Source organism: Rousettus aegyptiacus, unplaced genomic scaffold, assembly GCF_014176215.1.
Source record: "Rousettus aegyptiacus isolate mRouAeg1 unplaced genomic scaffold, mRouAeg1.p scaffold_m13_p_3, whole genome shotgun sequence".
Lineage (NCBI taxonomy): Eukaryota > Metazoa > Chordata > Mammalia > Chiroptera > Pteropodidae > Rousettus > Rousettus aegyptiacus.
Genome location: NW_023416306.1, coordinates 100055156 through 100075866, shown reverse-complemented (window position 1 = coordinate 100075866; position 20711 = coordinate 100055156). Strand labels below are relative to the sequence as shown.

The following is a 20711-nucleotide window of genomic DNA, read 5'->3' as shown; positions in this document are numbered from 1 at the left end:
TTTCTTATGACTAGAATTACCATTTATAATTATGATTAATACACAGAATACAATTTAGTATAAATTTTGATGTAGTTATTTTTAAATTATTTAAAATGCATCTCTTAACGAGGTATACACAATACTTTTTTCCTTAAGATGTATCTACAGATGGATTTTTCTTATTGCTAAGTCAGAATTCACCATTGTTTATTTCTTTTATGTTTTGTTTTGTGTTGATAGATATGACTAGTCTAGATGTCAGGAAAGGGTTCCCTATCTACATAAGTGGTGTTTAAATTAAAATCAGATGATAACTGGGAGTTTGGCAGATAAGATGAAGAGAACAAGAGAAAAAGCTTAATAATTTCTCCTATGTAAAAGATAAAAAATCATACAGCAAAAACAATCTTTTATCATATATGAGCTCATAGCAAAAGAGTCCTATATATGTCGGAAATAACAAGGAAACCAAAAACCAAATTACCATAACTGTCATATGAAATCAAAACCCTCAATTTCCGCAAATTTGGGTTGGCATCCTGAATACACCCCAGTCTGAAGCAAAGAAATTAACCAAGTAATTGGTTTTAGGATTCATAGCGCTTGTAGAGTACCAGGCAAAAGCAAATACATTGCAGCTGTGTAGAAAAATTTCTACAGCCTGAGACTAATGGGAATGCTAGAGAAGAGGAATTTTAAAAGACAAAACACACAACCATCCAAAAAAGCAAGTATTGGGAATAGCACTCAAGTATCTAAATAACAAAAATTGAATGAGATAAAGTATTACTACAGTGATTTAAAAGAGAAAACAATTGGGGGGGGGGGGAGCAGAAAATGAATCAAATAATACTTCTACATTGAAAAATGATCACAGTTCTGGATAACGTGGAATCGACACACTTCTCTCTATTCCTTCTGGTAAGTTAGATTAAAAATCCTGGACATTATGTATAAAACAAACATAAGAAGACTGAAAGGTGAAGAGGTAATAGCAGACTACCTGGGCATCTCAAGACCCAAGGAGCAACACAGCAGAACATAAGAAATCTAGACGTTCTCATATGAAGTAAAACAAAGAAATTTTGTCACTGGCAGACCTACTGCCCTAAAAGAATGCCTATAGGAATCTTTTGAAGCAAAAAGAAATTATCAAGGTTGGAATCTTGGAACATCAGGAAGGAAGAAAAAATAAAAAGAATAAAAGCATGTTTCTTTATCTTGCATTTTCTAAATTATGTTTGATATTTGAGGCAAAAATTATGACATTTTGTAATGTTCACAATGTATGTAGAAGAAATATTTAGGAAATTACATTATAAACAGGGAAAGACAAAGAGACTTAAGGGGAGATAAGGTTTATAAAATTTTGACACTAGTTGACTTATATTTTTTAAAACTAAGAAGAGATACACTCAACAGCACTATAGATAAAAATAGAATCTGAAAAATTCAAGTAACCCTCAAGAGGACAAGGAAAAGGAAACAAAAATAATCATGGAACTAAAAACTGGTAATTGTTAAGTGCTAGACAGTTGAAAAGAAAACTAGTGATCTGAAAGAGGAATATGAGGATATACTCATAACAGAAAAAAAGATTGAAAACAGGTGTCATGAAAGATTAAGAGCACCCACACATATATTTAACTAAAGAAGATGGTGGCAGGGCAATATTATAGAAAATGCTGCTTGAGTAGTTCCTCAAGTTCATGGGGCTTGATGAACCAAAGTAGTGTGCTTTGTGCTAAAACTGCATTCTGAGCAAAAAGACATTATAAAAATGAAGTGTCAGTTATACCGAAGCAGTGTTTTAGTAACGTCAACAATGAAAATAGCTATGGTAATAACTTCACAGAACTAGTTACATTATCATTTAAGAGTGAGGAGAAATAAGACATTTTGGGATGTTTACTTCTAAAGAGATTAATAAAATATATACTTAAAGAAGGAAATTGAACCCAGAAGGGAAAAGTAGCAGCAGTGCGCACAGAAATGGGAAAAACCTGAATAAATAAAAATAAGCATTTGCAATTAATAAAACAACTAAAACAAGTAAATTTTGGTAAGAAATGGTTAAAATAATTAAAATGTTAGAGAAAAATTAATGGGTATTATTAGATTTATTGTTTTAAGGTACTTGTATTGTTGAGGTAATACTGGGAAAACATTAATAAGCTCTAGCTTGTTATATATCTTCCAAGGGAAATTTCTAAAATAACAGAATTAGAGTCTGTAATTTCCAATTTGGTAGGGATTGGAGGAGAAAGAAAACATTTAATCTTATTATATACAGGAAATAGGCACAAAAGCAAACATACACATTCAGAGAAAGCACACTATAAAGTAGAAAAATGATCTAAATAGATTGGTGATTATAATACATGTTAATAGCTTAAACTCTTAAAAGAAATTGCATTTGAAATAAATGACTTTAAAAGCAAAATAAAAACTTAATGAAATTCTAATACTCTTTTTAAAAATCTTGTCCTTAAATGATCCTAATAATAGTATTAAAAAGAACAGATACTTTAGGAACATTAAACAGTCTTGAATCTATTTGTACCTTACAACATAGCCTCAAAATATGTAAAGCAACAACTAACAGAATAACCCTGAGAGATTGTTAATTATGTTGTAATAGCGAGATATCTTAAACATAGGTCTCTTAGGAGTTAATAGTTTAATCATACAAATAATTAGGGTCTAAAATAGCACTGAATAAAAGTATCAGTTTTGAAGAGGGTTTATAAAAAGAATTAAGGCAAATACAACATTAAAGGATCTTTATTGTATCCTGCTAATAGATCAAAGGAGAAAAAATATACAACCATACAATTTTAGATACAGAAAAAGCATTTGATACATTTAAACATTTTTCATAATTTTAAACTAACAATTTGAAGTGCCATTATAAAGAATATCTTCTAAACATTCAGCAAACATTATCCCTAATGGTGAAACATTACAGGCATTCCCCTTAAGGCCATGACAAGTCTAGGATACACATAATTACCCCTTTCATTGCCACAGTATGCTGGAGGTCCGAGCAGAGCAACAGAGAGAAATTGGTAAACAGCTACTAATTGATTGTACAAGATGGAACTGAAATTTTAGGTAGCATAGGAAGAGTGAGAACCGTTAGAGTTTTAAGTGCTATAGGTCTTTGTATTGTTCAGGAAGAAGGTAAATACAGTAGTCCCCTCCACCCCATCCACAGTTTCGCTTTCCTCGGTTTCAGTTACTCTTGGTCAACAGCGGCCTGAAAATATTAAATGGAAAAATTCCAGAAATCATGAGTTTTAAATTGCACGTAGTTTTGAGTAGAACAATGAAATTTCGCACTGCCTGAGATGTGAATCATCCCTTTGTCCAGTGTATCCACACTAAATATACTACCCGCCTGTTAGTAGCCATCTTGGTTTTCAGATGGATTGAACCCTCACTTTACTTAATGGCCTCAAAGTGCAGGAGTAATGATGCTGGCAAGTTGGATATGCTCAGGAGAAGCTATAAAGTGCTTCCTTTAAGTGGAAAAGGAATGTTCTCGAACTTAATAAGGAATAAACAAAAAATGGTGAGGTTACTAAGATCTGCAGTAAAAATGAATCTGAAAATGTGAAGAAGGAAAAAGAAGTTGGGGCTAGTTTTGCTATTACACCTCAAACTGCAAAAGTTACAGTCATGGTGCATGAAAACTACTTAACTAAGATTAAATTTGTGCATGAAAGACATGAATAGAAAATGTGTTCTGATTGACGGCAACATGTTAACACCGCAAAGTTTTGAGTCTATACAAAGACTTCAAGCAAGGATCCCCTAAAACGAGTAACACTGAGCCATTTACTGCAAGTAAGAGATGGTTACACAGATTCAGGAATAGGTTTGGACTGAAAAATATAAAAATTACTGGAGAGGCTGTGTCTGCCCATGAAGAAACTGCTGCCACATTTCCAGCAGGGTTGAAGTTGACTAGTAAGGAGAAAGGTATTTATGTATAGGAAAAAACATAGTATGTGTGAAGTTTGATATTATCCACAGTTTCAGGCATCTGCTGGCAGTCTTGGAACATATCCCTAGAGGATAAGGGGGACTGCTGTACATTGATTCACCTTAGATTTTAAATATGCCTATTAAAATCTTGAGAAGTTACTATTTAAGAAAATAAGAATTAGTGTGACTTTTAAAATAGAAGGATATTGGAATTTTAAAAAATACAAAAATCAGGAAGGAATAAAAAAAACTTTTTGAAGGCAGTACAGTTGCCCAAAATAAAGTAATAGAAGTGGTTTTCAAATATATAAATTACAGTAAGTGAAAATAACTCTCAAAAAAGCAATTTGCAGAAAAATAAATATACAGTATGGTACCACTCATAGAAAGTTTCAAAACGATCACAGCAATTCTAGTTATCATCTAGGGGTACATATATATAGTGAAACTAAAATAAAATGCAGGCTAAAGTAAAAGTTTCAGGATAGTAGTTAAATAACAATTTCAAATAGTTTCGTTTATAAAGGGAGAAAAGGAAAAGTTGTGGGTGGGTAGGATTTAGTCGAGTAAATAAAATATTTTTTTAAAAAATAATCTGAGCAAGCATAACAAAACATTAAGTATCTCTTTAAATCTAGTGACAGTTTTTGATTTTGTTATTTCTTGAATTTTTATGTAAGCTTGAAATATTTCATAATTAAAAGTAAAATTTTAAGGGTGAACTTGAGTTTGGCTTAAATTTGCTTCAAAGATAAGCTGAAGGTAAAAGTTAAAAGCAAGAAAGAAAAGCAAGGATGGGATAATGAAGGGCCCTGGAAGCCATGTTAAGGAGTTTGGATTTTGTTTCATGGACAAGAGTGTGTATCAGTTTCCTTTGGCTGCTGTAACAACAACAACAACAACAAAATCACAAACTGAGTGGCTTAAAACAGCAGAAATTTATTCTCCCACAGTTTAGGAGGCTCAAAGTCCAAAATCCAAGTGTCAGCAAGGCTATACTCTTTCTGTCCTTTGCTTCTTCAGCTTCTGAAAGTTCCTGTCAGTACTTGGCTTATGGTTGGATAACTCAAATTCTCTAACTCTATATCACATAGCCTTTTCCTCTCTGTGTGTCTCTTGTAAAGACACTTGTCATTGGATTTTATAGCCAGTCCGGGTAATCTAGATAGGATATCTCAAGGTCTTTCATTATATCTGCTTAGGCCATTTTTCTAAATAAGGTAACATTCATAAGTTCTAGAGAATAAGGATGTGGACATATCTTTTAGGAGATATCCATTCAGCCTGCCTCAGGATGAATGACAGTATTGGGATTTATTTCTGGCACATACCTGTGGCTATAGCATGGAAAATGAACTTTGAAATGAACATATCTGGTACAACAGTTCCTCTGCAAATAGTTTGTAATACAGTGGTAATGGGTATATGGAGAAATGGGCATATATAAGAAATTTCAGAGAGGAGGATTCATAGGACTTGGTAATTGGGAAGGGTTAAGGATGACTTTCAGATTTAACTGTACTAATTTGACAGATAATGGAGGCATTTACTGTCACTTATGGTTCAGATTTTGGTAGTAAGAATTAGCTTTTTTTGGACGTAATAAGTTTGGGTGCTTGGGATACATGGTACTCAGTAGTCTGTTGGATATCTTTCTGGGCTGGAGATAACATACACCTGCTAAATAAAGCCATGGAGAAATTGGCATTGTTGGAGATTCATGAGGGAAAAACAGCAATATTTTAGGTGAAGTAAAGAAATAAGAAGCTTTTTGTAAGAGACTGAAAGATCTGTCTAGAGGAAAAAGGGGAAACCAGGAGACTGGTGCCATAGAAAAGAATATTCATGAACTTCTTAAGGGCAGTTTTTCCTGAGATATAGACAAGTGGAAAAGTGAGTAGGAAATTAAGAAATGGAGACAATGAATGTAGATAAGTCATTCCAGTAGGTTCTCTCAAAGGAAAACAGATGGAATTGCATGAATTTTTTTTTTTCTTATTCAAGGATGGGAAAACAAGCACATTTACCTGCTCTTGAGGAAAAGCCAATAGAAAGGAAGGTGAATCAGTGTGTAGGGTACCTGAAGAGGTGGGTAGGGAGTCTAGAACCACAGGCAGGGCTTAGTCAGTCTGATAGGTAAAAATGGTACCTTCCTTCCTTTGCTTACTAGTGAGATACGTGCCTTTAAAAACAATTCATTTGTTATTTGTATTTTGTTAATTATGCATTCATAGTTCATTTCCTTTTGGATTGTTCTTTTAGAAAAATGATTTGCATTTCTGTACATTAATTTTCTGTTATGTATATAAAATATATTTTCTCACTGTTTTATCTTTGTTAATTTCTTTTTAAATTTTTATGTGGCTAGGGTTTATCACTCTTTGCAATCTCTAAGAAACTTCATTTTTATACTAACTTTGAAGTGTAAAATACTTCAGATGTCTACTTTTTCCCCCTTAATAAAATTATTGGCTTAATTTTAAAAGTAAAGTAAAATAATGTCAGCATATAAAAGTCTTCATGTTAATATATTTGCTTGTTACTGATTAGAAAGTATCGTATCATGTATAGTATACCCATATTTTTATCTTTTCCCTCATATCTCTATATATATGGTAGTAAATTAGCTAGAAATGTTAATTCCCTATTGTAATAATAAACACATTTATGAATGTTGGCTCATTACTTTTCTTCTCTTAAGTTTTAAGCAGGGTCTGAAAACTCTTGGTGTTTTGGAGAAAATTGAGACTTACCCGGAAGCGTTTTATGGCATCTTCTGTCATAAGCCTGAGAATCTTTCCGCAAAAATCCTTAGTGATCTTTTTACAGGACACACATTACCTGATGCACAAGCTTTAGGGTTTTGGAACAGTTATTTACAGGCCGTTGAGGGTATGTGAATGTTTTGTTTTTATCTAACTCTGTTAGGATCTTTATTTCAGGATATTAGTTTATTTCTTTAAGTTTTGCTTTTTGATAATAAGACTTTCGTCTGTGAACTCCATATTTACAAAACATTTCAAACAAGTTTATATGACTGAGTTGAAAGTGATGAGGAAACTTTACAAAGTTATATTTTGCAATTTGTTTTCCTCTAGATAATTTGAGATTTTGAAAGACATCCTTCCTAGGAATTTTAAATACATGAGTGATTAACACTGCATAAAATAATCTGAAAGTTAATTGTCTATTTCCTCTTTTTCAAATTTAAGTTAAATTGAATTATTCTTTGTCCATTGGTTAGGGCCTTGATAATGATATTCATCATTGAGCATTAGCAATGTAAAATAATTTTGTTTAATAGAGTGAGACAAATTTAACTTTAATTTTAACTAGGTTGGTTGGTTGTTGTACATGATTTGTTTTTTCTCTGCATTTGTTGAACTAGTTTGTCAAATAGTGATGATCTAGAAGTTGTTTAAAATTGTTTTAAAAAGATGCAGTTTCAAAACCTATTGAACCTCTTGGACTCTGTGATAATTTCATATTAGAGAAAGCATTAAAATATACAGTGAATAGTTAACTAAATGATTTTGTGAGTCCTACTTTGAGATTCAAATAAACATTTGTTGATTATACTGTTTTCCTTACATGCTACATTTGACTTAGTGATTTAGTTTGCCCAAAATAAATATGAGAGTCTCTGCTTTTCAACACTCTCAGGCTAGCTGGGGATGAGTCTGTGATAGTAGCAATAGATAATGAATTTATTTTTCTTTTTCTCCTTTCGATAAACTTTTTAGATGGCAAAACTGCAATAACAATGGAAGATATTCTTATTTTTGCAACTGGTTGCAAGTCTATTCCACCTGCTGGGTTTAAACCTACTCCTTCAATTGAGTGCCTTCATGTGGATTTTCCTGTTGGAAACAAATGTAATAACTGTTTAGCTCTTCCAATCACCAATACATATAAGGAATTTCAAGAAAAAATGGACTTTTCCATAAGAAACACTCTAAGGCTAGAAAAAGAAGAAAGTTCTCACTACATTGAACACTAAGATGTTTTGAACGAAGACATCCTTTAAAAGCTGCTCTTGATACTTTTTGTTTCAGAAATCTGTCCATCATCACTTTTGAACAAACTTTTCAGCTTCTTGGGCCAATAAAATTTATGATATGAACATAAAAGAATGTTTTGGCCATTTAAGCTAAAAAATTTTTTAAGATATACCAGTGAAAGTTGATGTTTTTCTATTAATATACATGCTTCATAAACTTCAATATAAATACTTTTGAATGGCTGTACAGACTTCACATATAGTAGCATGGTATATATAAGACAAAACTTATATTCACTGTTTTTGTAAATCTGGATTAGTTATAGGATGCCACAATTATTTTTCTAGCTTTATGCAATTTTCAAATTATTATTTTAAAGTATTAAACAGAAAAGCCAATTGATAAATCCTGTTATATAAATCAAAGACATATATTCTGGGGTATGTGTTATATATATCCTTTTCTAGGACGGCATGAAATTCGTTGTTAAAAGTGTTTCTAGATTACTGATTTATATTAAAATAAACCCACACTTCAATTAGATTATGCCTAATGGGAAGCATTACATAAAAATTTATTACATAAATTGCACGAATATTCTACAATCTATGGACATTCCATAGTCTTGAAAACACTTCTGAGGCGGATAAAATATAGTTGAAAATACCTAAAAGTGTCTTTTTTAAAGCCTTGGCTTTAATCATAGGATTTTTTCTTTTCGGTATTAAACCACATTATGTCTGATCCATAATTATTTTAAGTATCTGACATTTGTGAGTTGCCATGTGATAGGGTTGGCTATGTGACAGTTATTTATTATTGAGGTGGTTGTAAGATAGGTAAGTTGGCACCATTGCATTATATAGCTATCTTTGCTCTTGAAAGGTATCTGTTATGATATAGGCAATGTAGAAATATGTAAGAAATACAAATAGAATGAAAAACCCACTCTGATTTCACCATGCAGAATTAACTACTGTGTTTCTATGTATTTTTCTATAAACTTGTTTCCTTTTTTAACTTTATTAATGTTACTAAAAGTCAAAGAATACCTAAAAGTAACAAGAAATCACATAATAACAATTTGAAGGTATATAGTCGCATAGTCACACCCCCAATTTATAGTCTTGCAAAAGAAGAAATGAGAAAAGTCTAATATCCCTAATCTATTAGCAAATATAAATGGGTTTTCTCCCATAGTAAATTATATGAGAAGCTAATTACTTGGTCGTAACCATATTTTTCTTGATACAAATGCAGGTATCAGCTGTCATAATCTCATTCTTCCCAAGAAACATCCTTAAGTTATTGATATTTTTAAAGAAAACGACAGAATTGATTTGGTACTGGCAATATATCTCAATTTCAAAGGCAAACTAAGACATAATCCTAGTGTAGTTTTCTTTTACTAACAGACCCAGCAAATTAAAGTTTCACTTTCATTTGAAGTTTTTAAGAACATTAAGCAAGGGATTCCTTTGTCTTGTGTTGAATTTAGATTATTGAAAGTAATTCAAGGGCCTGTAATATAGTGTAATATAAACCTGAAACTTGCCATATAGCTTTTATTCCAAATATATTAATAAATTGGATATTTTATTAACCTATCTAGTTTTTATAAAATTTAAAAAGCCATTAAACCAATCCAAACCACAAAAGCTAATTTAAGTTATTTTGTGGCTATTTGTAGTTTTTACTAATTTCCTTACAGTGATTAAGTAAAGCTGATGAGCACTCACTCACTTTTTGGGTGGAGAGGGATGGGACAGAGGCAGTGCCTGCTGGTTTGGCTATAATTAAAAACAGTATTTCAATTCATTTCACTTATTTTATGGGTAGGGCCTTAGGGATTAGGTGGTACAAATAATAATTTAAGATATTCATGTTTTAAAGTGAAGCATAAATATTCATATCAAAAAATATTTTCTGGTTTCAATGATGTGATTATGATTTTTTGAGATTAATCTATTGTCAGGACACATCAGAAACCTGTAGGTTATTTATTTTCTGCAGTGTTACTATGTCAAATGGTATTGTGATTGTTCTTTTTCTTTTCATTGCTAGAGCCAGTGCACAATTCTTAGCGATGATGATTTTAAAAAGGAATCATGCTACAAACCTTTATAAATGGGTATATATATTTCTTAAATATTTCAATCCTCAATGCCATATGTTTCAAGCTTGTTTTTTATTGCTTTATCAAGAAAAACCTGAAATTTGCCTATCATGCATCTACTGTTATTGGTGTTTGGTTAGTTTTATATTGTTTTTGGAGTGTGAAGTTCATCTGAAAGCCTTTTATACAATTCTCTGCTATTCTTATAGTTGGCTGTTTTAATATTTAAGGTAAAGATTCTTTAAAATAGCATCAGAAACTAGCTTATGATTTTATATTTTGTCATATTTAATTTCTATATTATGAATAAGCCATTTTTGTTTGGGTCAAGTAAAAAGCCTTCATTTGATTACTAACCTGAGAAATCACTTTCGTCTCTACTTTATACCAAAACTTTTAATAATTTTTTTCTCTAATTTTATGGAAGCTAGTGGAACTTTTGTACTCAATGCTAAATGCTAAGTAGAGTATTATACATAAGTTTTCTCAGTGACTTCCTTTAGCATTGTCATTATAAGAAAATGATTAGAACAAGATTCTATTTATAAATATGTGATCTTTATATGGTGATTATCACCTTTCATTGTTATTTTTATAATAAGCTATTAAACTTTTTTTTATGCTTCAAGTAATGCAATATAAAGCATAAGAACATATTGAATGATGGATTACCTGAATGTGTATTACATGTAGTTAGGAATATTTGGATTGCTTTTAAAAGACCCAGTTTTCAAGTTCTCATTTTGACTTATCTTTTTCAGTTGCCAAACATATTCCAATACCTACTGTATGCCAGGCGTTGCGCTAGGTGATAGTTTGTATGTCAGTATATTTCCCCCCTTTTTTAAAGACATCAGATGCAGCCAAAAAATGAGACACTTATAATGAAGTTTTCTAAATGTTTATGCTACTAAATGCTAAGTGCTTATATAAGTATCCTACAAGTAACTTGGTAGGATTTAAAAAGGTTAAGTTTCTAACAGTATTAAATAGATACAAGATCCTTTCCTCTCCACTTCTGAGAGATCCTGTAAACAGCTGTTGGTTGACACCTAGGAACCTGTTCTCAGGTATTCTGTGTTAAAATTATCTATCCCCCAATGTAAAATAATAGTTTGCCAGAATAAGTTATTTATGCCAAAAATCTGCATGTGTAATCAATTTAAAGGATAAATTAACTGACTCTCTGAAGCCACAGTTCATTTTGATCATTCTGATTCTAATAATCAGATATAATAAATACCTTAGGCTCAGCCTTACAGACTATTTGTCTACTGCCACTGTTTTTCTGTGGGGCATATTTTCTATACATTTATTGCCCACACTATGTGCACTCCTTAGTCAGGGCAGTTTTTATTTCATATGTATGCACTGTATATATATGTTAATCATTTACTTAGCATTTTAATATGACTCATATAGTCTTAGGAAGAAGTCTGTTAAGAGTTGAAACATGATAGATGATAGATTTTCATTTGGAAGTAGAAGTATCCAAATAAACAACGTTCAGTTCTCAGTTGTTGGAAGGTGGGAAAGTATATATTTTATATTCCATGGAGACAAAAATGAAGTCAAATCTTATAGGGCAGGAACTGTCATTTCTGTTTAATTACAACACAGCTAGATCATTGGTGATTCCTTCACAATATTGGTTGGTGATAGCACTGAGTAAAACAGTATTCCAGTTAATTTCTTAGTGAATATGCCAATCAGCTATAAAAATGAGAGATAATACAATTCTTAAAATGTAGTCTCATAACCTTTACAACCTCTCCCTACTGCTCCCAGCTCCCAGCCCCTGGTAACTACTTTTCTGTTGTATCCATGAGTTGTTAAAATTTTTAAGATTCCCCATATAAATCATTGCAGTAACAGACTTTCGGCTTTAAGGTGAATAAGGGCTGAGGATCTAGTATATAACGTGGTGACTATAGGTCTGAGGATCTGATATATATAACAATTGCATTATATAATTGAATTTGCTGAGAGTAGAACTTAAATGTTCATATGTGTATGGTGATGGATGTGATAACTAGATGGGGGAATCCACAATGTGTATTTGTATATGTATATATATAATCACAATGTACATTTTAAATATCTTACAATTTTTATGTGTATCTTAAAAATTTATATAATTTGTCAATTATACTTCCAGAAAGCTGAAAAATAAAAATTACACAAGAATGTAGATTCACTTCTAGGGCATTTCGTAATGGTGTTAAAAATAAGATCATCTGTCTCAAGTTTCATAAAAATAAATGACTTTTGTGAAATAGAAAAATTGGTGTTTTACAAGATTGTGCTTTTGTATAATTGTTAGGATAACTTAACTCCTCATAAATTTTAAAGTTGTTTTCAAAGCAGGTTTTGAGGCACAGTATATCATTTCAGAATCTGGTGCATCTACAGAATGTACACACTCAACTGTGAATGCAGTATCATCAGTGAACTCGAACATATGGTAAATGAGTTGTCACTGTGTATCTATTACTGACATTCAATAAAAATCTACGTATTAAATTAGGAATCAGTATTGGATGCACTCTGTCTGTCATCACATGGCTTCAAGTGTACATTAAACACCAGCCCTATCTTTTACTCCTTCTCCCCCAAAGTAATGTTTTCTGATTTTGCAGTTACCAAAGGGACTTTGTCATTGTGCACCCTTAAACCCCTAAGTATTCTTACCAGTTTAGAAATCTGTAAAGGACCAAGCAGTTCAGTATTATGTTAATTCTATACCATGCTCTTACCTACCCTAAGAGCTCAGTTTAAAGCAGCTACCATTTGAGTCGCTGTGGCTTGAAGAAATAGGAAAAAAAGTTGTATTTCACAGCTGAAAAACACTAACCCGCAATAAATCTCCCGAGATCTGCGGGGAGTTAAGGTCGAGGGTCGCCCTGGAGGAGGCGGGGTCCAACCTAAAAGTACTTCCTTTGGCCCCGCCCCTCCGGGCTTTGCTTCCGGGGCGGTTGCGGCGGCCACGTCATCTTCGGGCTTTGCGGGCCAGCCGGGCAGTGGATGGTGGGAGCCAAGATGGCGGCGCCTGCAGCAGCTAGTATTCGAGAGAGACAAACAGGTACTGATTTGCTTATTATCATCTCCCTACGGTTATGTGCCTGCCGTGGGTATGTCCTTTTCCTATGCTTGTCACCCTCATTCAGTCGCAGTGCGTACAGCCGAGAGACGGACCTCCAGGAGTTTAATCCAGTTCCTGGAGCATCGAAAGCTCATCCCCCTTTGAGTTTTTAGGGAAGAGATGCCATTGACTTAAGAACTCAGTCCCCTCCTTACTGGTGCAGGAGAAGGGGCTTCAGGTTGCTTTGGTCCTGCCCTTTTCTTTTTACAACTGGGCCTCAAAAAGCCATCACCACAAGATCTGGCAGATGACATTTGTTCCCTCTGTTGCCACCCTATGAGGTCTCGGTGCTTGTTTGTGCATGGTTCAGCACTCTCCCAGCTTAAATGTTAAAAGAGTTTCATTTTCTGCCACTTTCACTGCAGTTACAAAATACAAGTATTTTCAGAGCAGTGTAACGTTCTACCATTTCTCTCCTTTGGACCAGTATTTTGGGGCTACCAGAAGAGAAATGCCTGGTGATAAAGATTACCTTCTTTAGCCTGGAATGAGATTGAAGAATGTCCAAACAAATGAATTAATTAATAGTTTTCCATTTTAGCTGTTTGACAAATTAAGAGTTTTAAAACTACATATTTCATCTTCGGTAGAGCATAGTTATATAGCTTCCATTTAGACAGTGAAATGTAGTAAAAAATATATATATATGTATTTGCTCCCTTGAGCTTTGATATTTTTTTCCACCTTAGGTGTTTTTAGTTTTGCCTTATTTTTTGTAAACTTCTGATGACAACTGCATTACACCTGTTAGCTACAAACTAATGATTTACACCTGTTAGCTAATTGTCTTGAACGTTGGCACGACGTTCATTCTGAGGAACTAATAGAAATAAGCCATCAAGAATGTACGTACTTGGAAATTATGTCTCTTGTGATTATGTTCTTTTTGCATATAAATCTGCTAAGAAAATAATTGATTACAATTAATATAAACTACAGAAGGGATTCTGACTGTGCTTTATTCCTTTGGAATGCAAAGAAAAAATTAATGAACAGACTTCAGTCTAATAATGACAGTGTATACTGAGTTGTGTTCTGCTTTTCCTAATAGGTAATTTAGTATAATCTATCAGATGAAGTCAAGCATAACTTACATGAAATATAGAAAAGTCCAAATAAGATTTGAGGAATATCTGCCATTCATTTTATCAGTGCAAATAGAAGCCCCACTTGTCTTTGAGGTATGGTTCTGACAGCTTAATGAAGCTCAGTGAATTAGATATTAAAATACTAAAATAAAGAAAATAAGATGTGAAGGAAGACTCTCTGTACCAGTACAAAGTTACTTTTTGAAAAATTAAATTTGGTAGTAATTTTTATATGCAGAAACTTTGCAGAATTTAAACTTATAGCATAATTTCGATTTCTATGGAAATAAACTTCATTATAGCAAGATTTCACTTTACTAGATAGGTTATGCCACATTAATTCCTCAGCTTAGTACTCTTGTTCAATTCTGTCTTATTTCCAGAGAAAGGTTAACCCCTTTATATGTGCTATAATAGCAGAAGTAAACACTTCATTGATACCTTTTGAGAATGTCTGGGGAAATAACAATCCATTAGCAAATATTCTAGGTATAAGACAGTGTGATACAGAGGAGTTTCCAATCTATTTGGGTAGATAATAGCTGACATATATTGAGCATTTAGTATTGCCAGGCACTGTTTTAAGTGATTTTTAAATATGTATTATTATCTCCATTTTGCAGATGAGGAATCTTAAGGTACAGAGGGGTTAACTAGCATGCCTGTTTTTTGCTTTGCCTGTCTGAAGAGTTTTTATTTATTTTTTAAAGGTCAGTTCAAAAGTCATCTCATTTGCGAAAGTGTTCTAGACCACTCACTCCCCTCTCTAATCTTACCTAGAGAATCCCATGTTATCATTGTCCTTCATGCATGCCTCTCTGGGTTCTTGCACAACTGCCCCACTTTTCAACATTGGAGAGCTGCAGATCAACTGCTTTCTCTCTTATGATCTATTGTAGCCTATCGGCTTTAGGTACTATCTATACGTAAATACTGATGATCCCTAATTTTACATCTGTAGTCTGGCCCTCTCTTCTGAATTTAGTGTATACCTCACATCAGTTAATGGCCATCCTTATAGTTGCTAAGTCATAAACCTTGATGTTTTCTAGACTTCTCTCTTTCACATTCCACATCAAATCTGTCAGTAAAGGTTGTCAGCTCTACTCTGAAAATATTTCCAGGATCTGACTATTGTTGTTGCTATCACCCAGGTCCAAGCCCACTATGAATTTCTGCAATAACCGCCTATTTGGTCTCTTTGCTTTTACATCCCTGTTCCCCTTCATTTTTCACACAGTATTCAAATGTCACATATTCGCTCAAAACTTTCCAGCTGCTTCCTGTTTCAATCATTATAAAAGCTAAAGTGATCTTACAGTGGTCTACAAGGCTCTACATGATCTGATCCCCACTTAACTTTCTGACCTCACTCTCTTCTTTCCTTGAACACACCAGAATATTCCCAACTTAGAGTATTTTTATTTGTTTCCTTCATCTAGACTATTCTTTCATAGATGTCTGTGGCTCACGCCCTCCCTTCCTTTAGGTCTTCACTCAAATGTTAACTTCTTAGGAGGCCTTTTCCTGGCTATTTAAAATTACACCCAAACTCCCCCTTCTCCCTTCCCTTCCTTTTTTTCTTTGTAGCACTTACCGTGATCTCACATGCCACGTGTTTTTTTCTTATTTTGCTATCTCCCCAACTAGAACGAAAGCTACTTGAGGATAGGTAATTTTTATTCAGTCTGTTTTGTTTAGTGCCAACAGCTAGAACAGTGAGAGCAGTGTCCAACAGATGATAAACATTCACTAAACATTTGTTGAATGAATAGTAAATGTAGTTGCGAGTATAGAGAATGAATGAAGAAAACATTCCAGGTAAGGGTGAAACTACATTAACCAAGTTTAAGACTGTAGATAGTATGTTTAGGGCCAATAAAGAAAACTAGTTTGTCATTTCAGTTAAAAGCACTGATTTAAGCCTCTAAGGAGTTACCCTGATGAAAGTAAAATTACATTCTTGTACGTTATTTGAACACAGGCCTTATACTTTATTAACAAATCCACTTTGTCAAAATCCCTATTAAGTCAGCCAAGGGCCAAAGTTGGGGATATTCTACATGGGGCTGTGAAGGCAAATACCTGCCATTACTGGCCTCTTTAAATTTGGCTAAGGCCTACCTCTGGAGCACACAGTACACATGCAGCTCAGGCCGTGGTTCTTCCTACTTGTCCTGTGTCAAGAGTGTGAACAGCTGTTCCTAGAAACAAGCTTTTTTCTCTCAGGCCACGAATGCCAGGGTAGTAGTAGCTGTATCACCTGGAGGTGGGTGGAAATACTCTTCTAAAGCACAGGGGGAGTGTTAATCCTGGAACACCTGTGCCTCCTGTGTTCTTTCAGTTTAAAGTACCAAAATGTTTTTTGTTTGTGTATTTTTTTTATGTAATACCATAAGATCTGTGAGTTTCTGAAGTAGGTTAAATTACCTTTGGCAATATATGTTAATTGGCTAGGCATTAGGGACTAACGTTTTACCAAAATATTATGCCTGTGTATACACACACATAAATATACAAATATATCACTGAAGTGCAATTTCTTAACCATTTTACCTGCCTCAAGAAACAAATTTTTTTCTGGTGAGTAATTAATATGCTATAAGTTGATACTCAGGTGATTCAAGTATTATATAGTTCTCTGGTAGGAGTTGGGCTTGTAGATTATTTTGTAATACTTATCAAAGCCTAACCAAAATGCTTTTAAAAATAACCAAAGAGATTTTAGTGTTTTCAGTTTTTTTAAAAATTATATTACCTAATGAGTACCCTCCCTTGAATATATGGCCATTTCAACTTCATATAGAAGTATCTTGAGATTTTTATTTTCCTTAGAAAGCATATTGAACTCTGCTGTAACACATGAACAGATGAGCAACAAAAAACACAAAATACTATACCATATAGAGTGTAACTGGTGTGATTTTAGAAATTGTATATTTTTTAGTTTATCTACCATATCTATGGGAAATTCTCACTTTTTCCGTGGAGCATATACATTAAGCAATATAACTTTTCAATGAATCTGACAAGATAGATCGGTTCTAAAATGTACTACAAGATAACTAAAAAATAGTACTAGTATATGAAGATTTTGTATATTAATGACGTAAATATAGAAAATTTTTGTTTTCAGAAAAACTGATCTTTATGATTTCAGTCATATAATAGATAACAGCATCGATTATCTATTGAGGCCACTGCAAGTTCATGATTGACAAAATTTCTTTTGCATCTGTATCAAATGTAGTGTGGGATCATTAGAAATGCAAAAGGCTTCTTTCTGAACATTTTCACATTTTCATTGAGGGACAGATGACTATGCATTTTAGAAAATCCCAAACACATGCCAATTAGCTGCTGATGGTATGCTCTTGCAGAGTCTGACACTTTCTACATATCCAGTCATTTGATTGATCAGGTTTAATAGTGTGATTTGTGCATTTTGTTTTGAGGTCGTAAATAATGTGCGGGAAAAGTGAAATCCTAAAAAAATGGTGGTATTATTATAATGAAACTCTTCGTTTCCAGTGGCTTTGAAACGTATGTTGAATTTCAACGAGACTCATGTTAAAAACAGTACTGGAGAACCAGTATGGAAGGTAAGAGAGTTTATTTTAATGGAGAACTATTTCCTTTTTCTCAGCTCTCATTGGTAGTAATTGGACAGTTTCTTGTTAATACTATACAGTAGCACATTTTAGTTGTAATGCATGAATATTTTATTTTTATTTAACATGACTTCTTAATGTGGATCTTTTTGATGAACATTTTATGGAGTGAGACAAACGATGATAGTAATATTCATCTAGGAAATCTAGCTGATCTCTTGGATGGGGCCTCATTGATAGGTCTTCACTGTGGTTTATTGTTTTTGTTCCTTAGCTTTTCAAGTTCAAAATTAGAAAATTGCAAGCTTGTTCAGGGTTAGTCAGACTCAGGGGACTGACTGGTCCATTTTAACCAACTAATGAGAGAGTGACCTGTAAACCAAAATGCTACTTTATTAATTTATGATATGTAAAACTGTCAGTAAAACTGTTCATTGGACCTGAAAGCAACTTATAATCTTTCTCCTTTGAGAAATGCTGGAAAACCTTTAAAAGTTCCTGTTCTGTGAGCCCCTTCATTCAAAATTTCAAGCTCACTCTCACTCTTTCTTCAGAGATTATAATACAGCTAATTAGGTATAAACTTATTAAAGTTTATAATCACTTTAAACTTCTCTCGTTAGGAATTAAATACGAGTCTACTTGATTACATTTTGGGGTGTTTTGAAAACTCATGAGTCCTTATAAGTCCTTTGGGTTAACTCTAAATGTGGTTAAAGTAATCTATATTGAATTCGTAGTTTAAGTTTCAGCGTGTTCCCTAATTTTTTCTTTCCCTCCTCTTTAGTTGTTGGCATCTTCTTATTGCCCCTTGCATCAACAATACTTGTTTATTGTTTCTACAGCCTATACCAAGCTTTTGAATTACATAACTTGAGAATTTCTTGGACATAGATTTGTGTCAAATTCTTTCCTACCATCACTTCTATATTACAAGATTAATAATAGATATATTGAGATTTAAAGAGGGAAGGCTTTTGAGGGATGCATCATTGAACCTCTTACCTAGAGCACGAAGATTTTTACCTTTTCTAAAGGAAATGTTGGCATTCAAGAAAACCATGTTTTTATGACAACATGTTACATTCTGTCATTAGCGATTTATTGCTCCATAAAGAATTGTTGAGGTAGTTGTGCAAAACACTAGTGAAAAGTATCTTATTTGCCTTAACTATAAAACTTATTTTGAGTTAGAAGTCTTAGTTGGAGTTCTCACTACTCCTCAAAGCTGTTAGTTTTAATAGTTTTAGAATGGGAGGAAAGGCATATAACAGAATAAAGCAAGCAAGCACTCTTTAGAGACTTAATTTTAAAAACGAAGATCTTATTAACCTGCAATGTTTAAATTACTAAATTTTCTTTACAGTCTTGAAACTTCTTACACTTAAGTTTCAGAGTAACTAATTTTTACTCTTCCCTTTTTAGAAAGGACATGTGAACTGGATAGGGGGCGTATATGAGTTTATTATATGTTCAGAGTCTTTTATTATAGCTTACAATGAAGGTGTTATAGTCTAGAGTATGTATTTTAACCTAGAAAAAGTATTTTATAAAAAGGTATTTATATAATTATTAATTTGTTTGAGCTTAAGTAATACTTTTCCCCCATGATCTGAATATTTATTTATTTATTTATGATTTTCTTTTTAATTCAACACATTTATTTTTAGTATATTCACGAACTACAAGGCACAATCCTAGGCCCAGGGAAAATAACCTTGAACAAAACAGTGTCTACCTTCAGGGAATTTTTTTATTTATTAGTTTTCAATTAGAATTGACTTTTAGTATTATTTTGTATTAGTTTCAGGTGTACAGCATAGTGATTAGGCATTTATATATATATATATAATTTATGAAGTGATTCCCCCAATAAGTCTAGTACCCACTTGGCACTGTACACAGCTGTTATATCACTGACTATATCCCCTATGCTGTGCTTTATATCTCCTTGACTATTTCATAACTACCAATTTGTATTTCTTAATCATTTCACCTTTTTCACCTAGCCCCTCAACCTGCTGCCATCCGTCAACCATCAATTCGTTCTCTGTATCTATATGTCTGTTTCTGGTTGGTTTGTTTTACTTCGTTCCTTACAGTCTATAAGTGAAATCATATGGTATTTGTCTTTCTCTGATTTATTTCACTAAGTAATACTGCTTTTAAGAATGGATTGCTATGTGAATAGATATTTTGTTAAAAAATTAAAAATATTAACTTGAGGTAAGTATAAGAATTCATACATAATTTATTAAAATAAAATGTACTTCAACATTGTCTTAATATGAGTTCTCTATTGACTGTTCACTAATAATGATGTTTAAACACATTTTTTAAATTAGGTGCTCATTTATGACAGATTTGGCCAAGATATCATCTCTCCTCTGCTATCTGTGAAGGAGCTGAGAGATATGGGAATCACTCTGCATCTGTGAGTTTTAACATATTTCTATAATGGCATTTGTTTTCAAATATATTTTTATAGATTTCTTTGGCCACCCTGAAATCAAATTATTAAGGGACAAAATGTTAGGTAGTTAGGCATGATCAACAGGCCCAGCTCTGTAACCATAGAAGCTTCCCTTGAAGACCTTAAGTACCTCCCAGAAATACCTCCCTTTTAGGGTTATAAATTATCCCAAATCCTAGAACACAAAGGCCATAAAAACTGTTGGCTAACCCAGCTACAAACATATGTGCAGAAAGTAGTGCCCATAGCTTCAACCTCATTATACCATCATTATATCAAACTATGGAAGTTCATGAATCTCATTATAA

General features: G+C 33.0%; 2 protein-coding genes across 16 annotated transcripts in view; both read left to right on the top strand.

Annotated features, from left to right (window-relative positions):
- Positions 1-12373, top strand: part of G2E3 (G2/M-phase specific E3 ubiquitin protein ligase) — a 61308-nt gene extending 48935 nt beyond the window's left edge. For all 14 annotated transcript variants that reach the window (XM_016123611.2, XM_016123614.2, XM_036218161.1 and 11 more), the window contains 2 exons: positions 6674-6864; positions 7716-12373. In XM_016123611.2, the coding sequence (XP_015979097.1) occupies positions 6674-6864; positions 7716-7972 (448 nt within the window). In that variant the 3' untranslated portion in view covers positions 7973-12373. The remainder of the gene's footprint in view (positions 1-6673; positions 6865-7715) is intronic.
- A 686-nt stretch (positions 12374-13059) lies between these two features.
- Positions 13060-20711, top strand: part of SCFD1 (sec1 family domain containing 1) — a 93695-nt gene continuing 86043 nt past the window's right edge. The window contains exons 1-3 of one of the 2 annotated variants that reach the window (XM_016123617.2): positions 13060-13171; positions 17851-17921; positions 20276-20364. In XM_016123617.2, the coding sequence (XP_015979103.1) occupies positions 13114-13171; positions 17851-17921; positions 20276-20364 (218 nt within the window). In that variant the 5' untranslated portion in view covers positions 13060-13113. Of the gene's footprint in view, positions 13172-13799; positions 15030-17850; positions 17922-20275; positions 20365-20711 lie in introns of those variants that run through there. The other variant, XM_036218166.1, reaches the window with a different exon arrangement.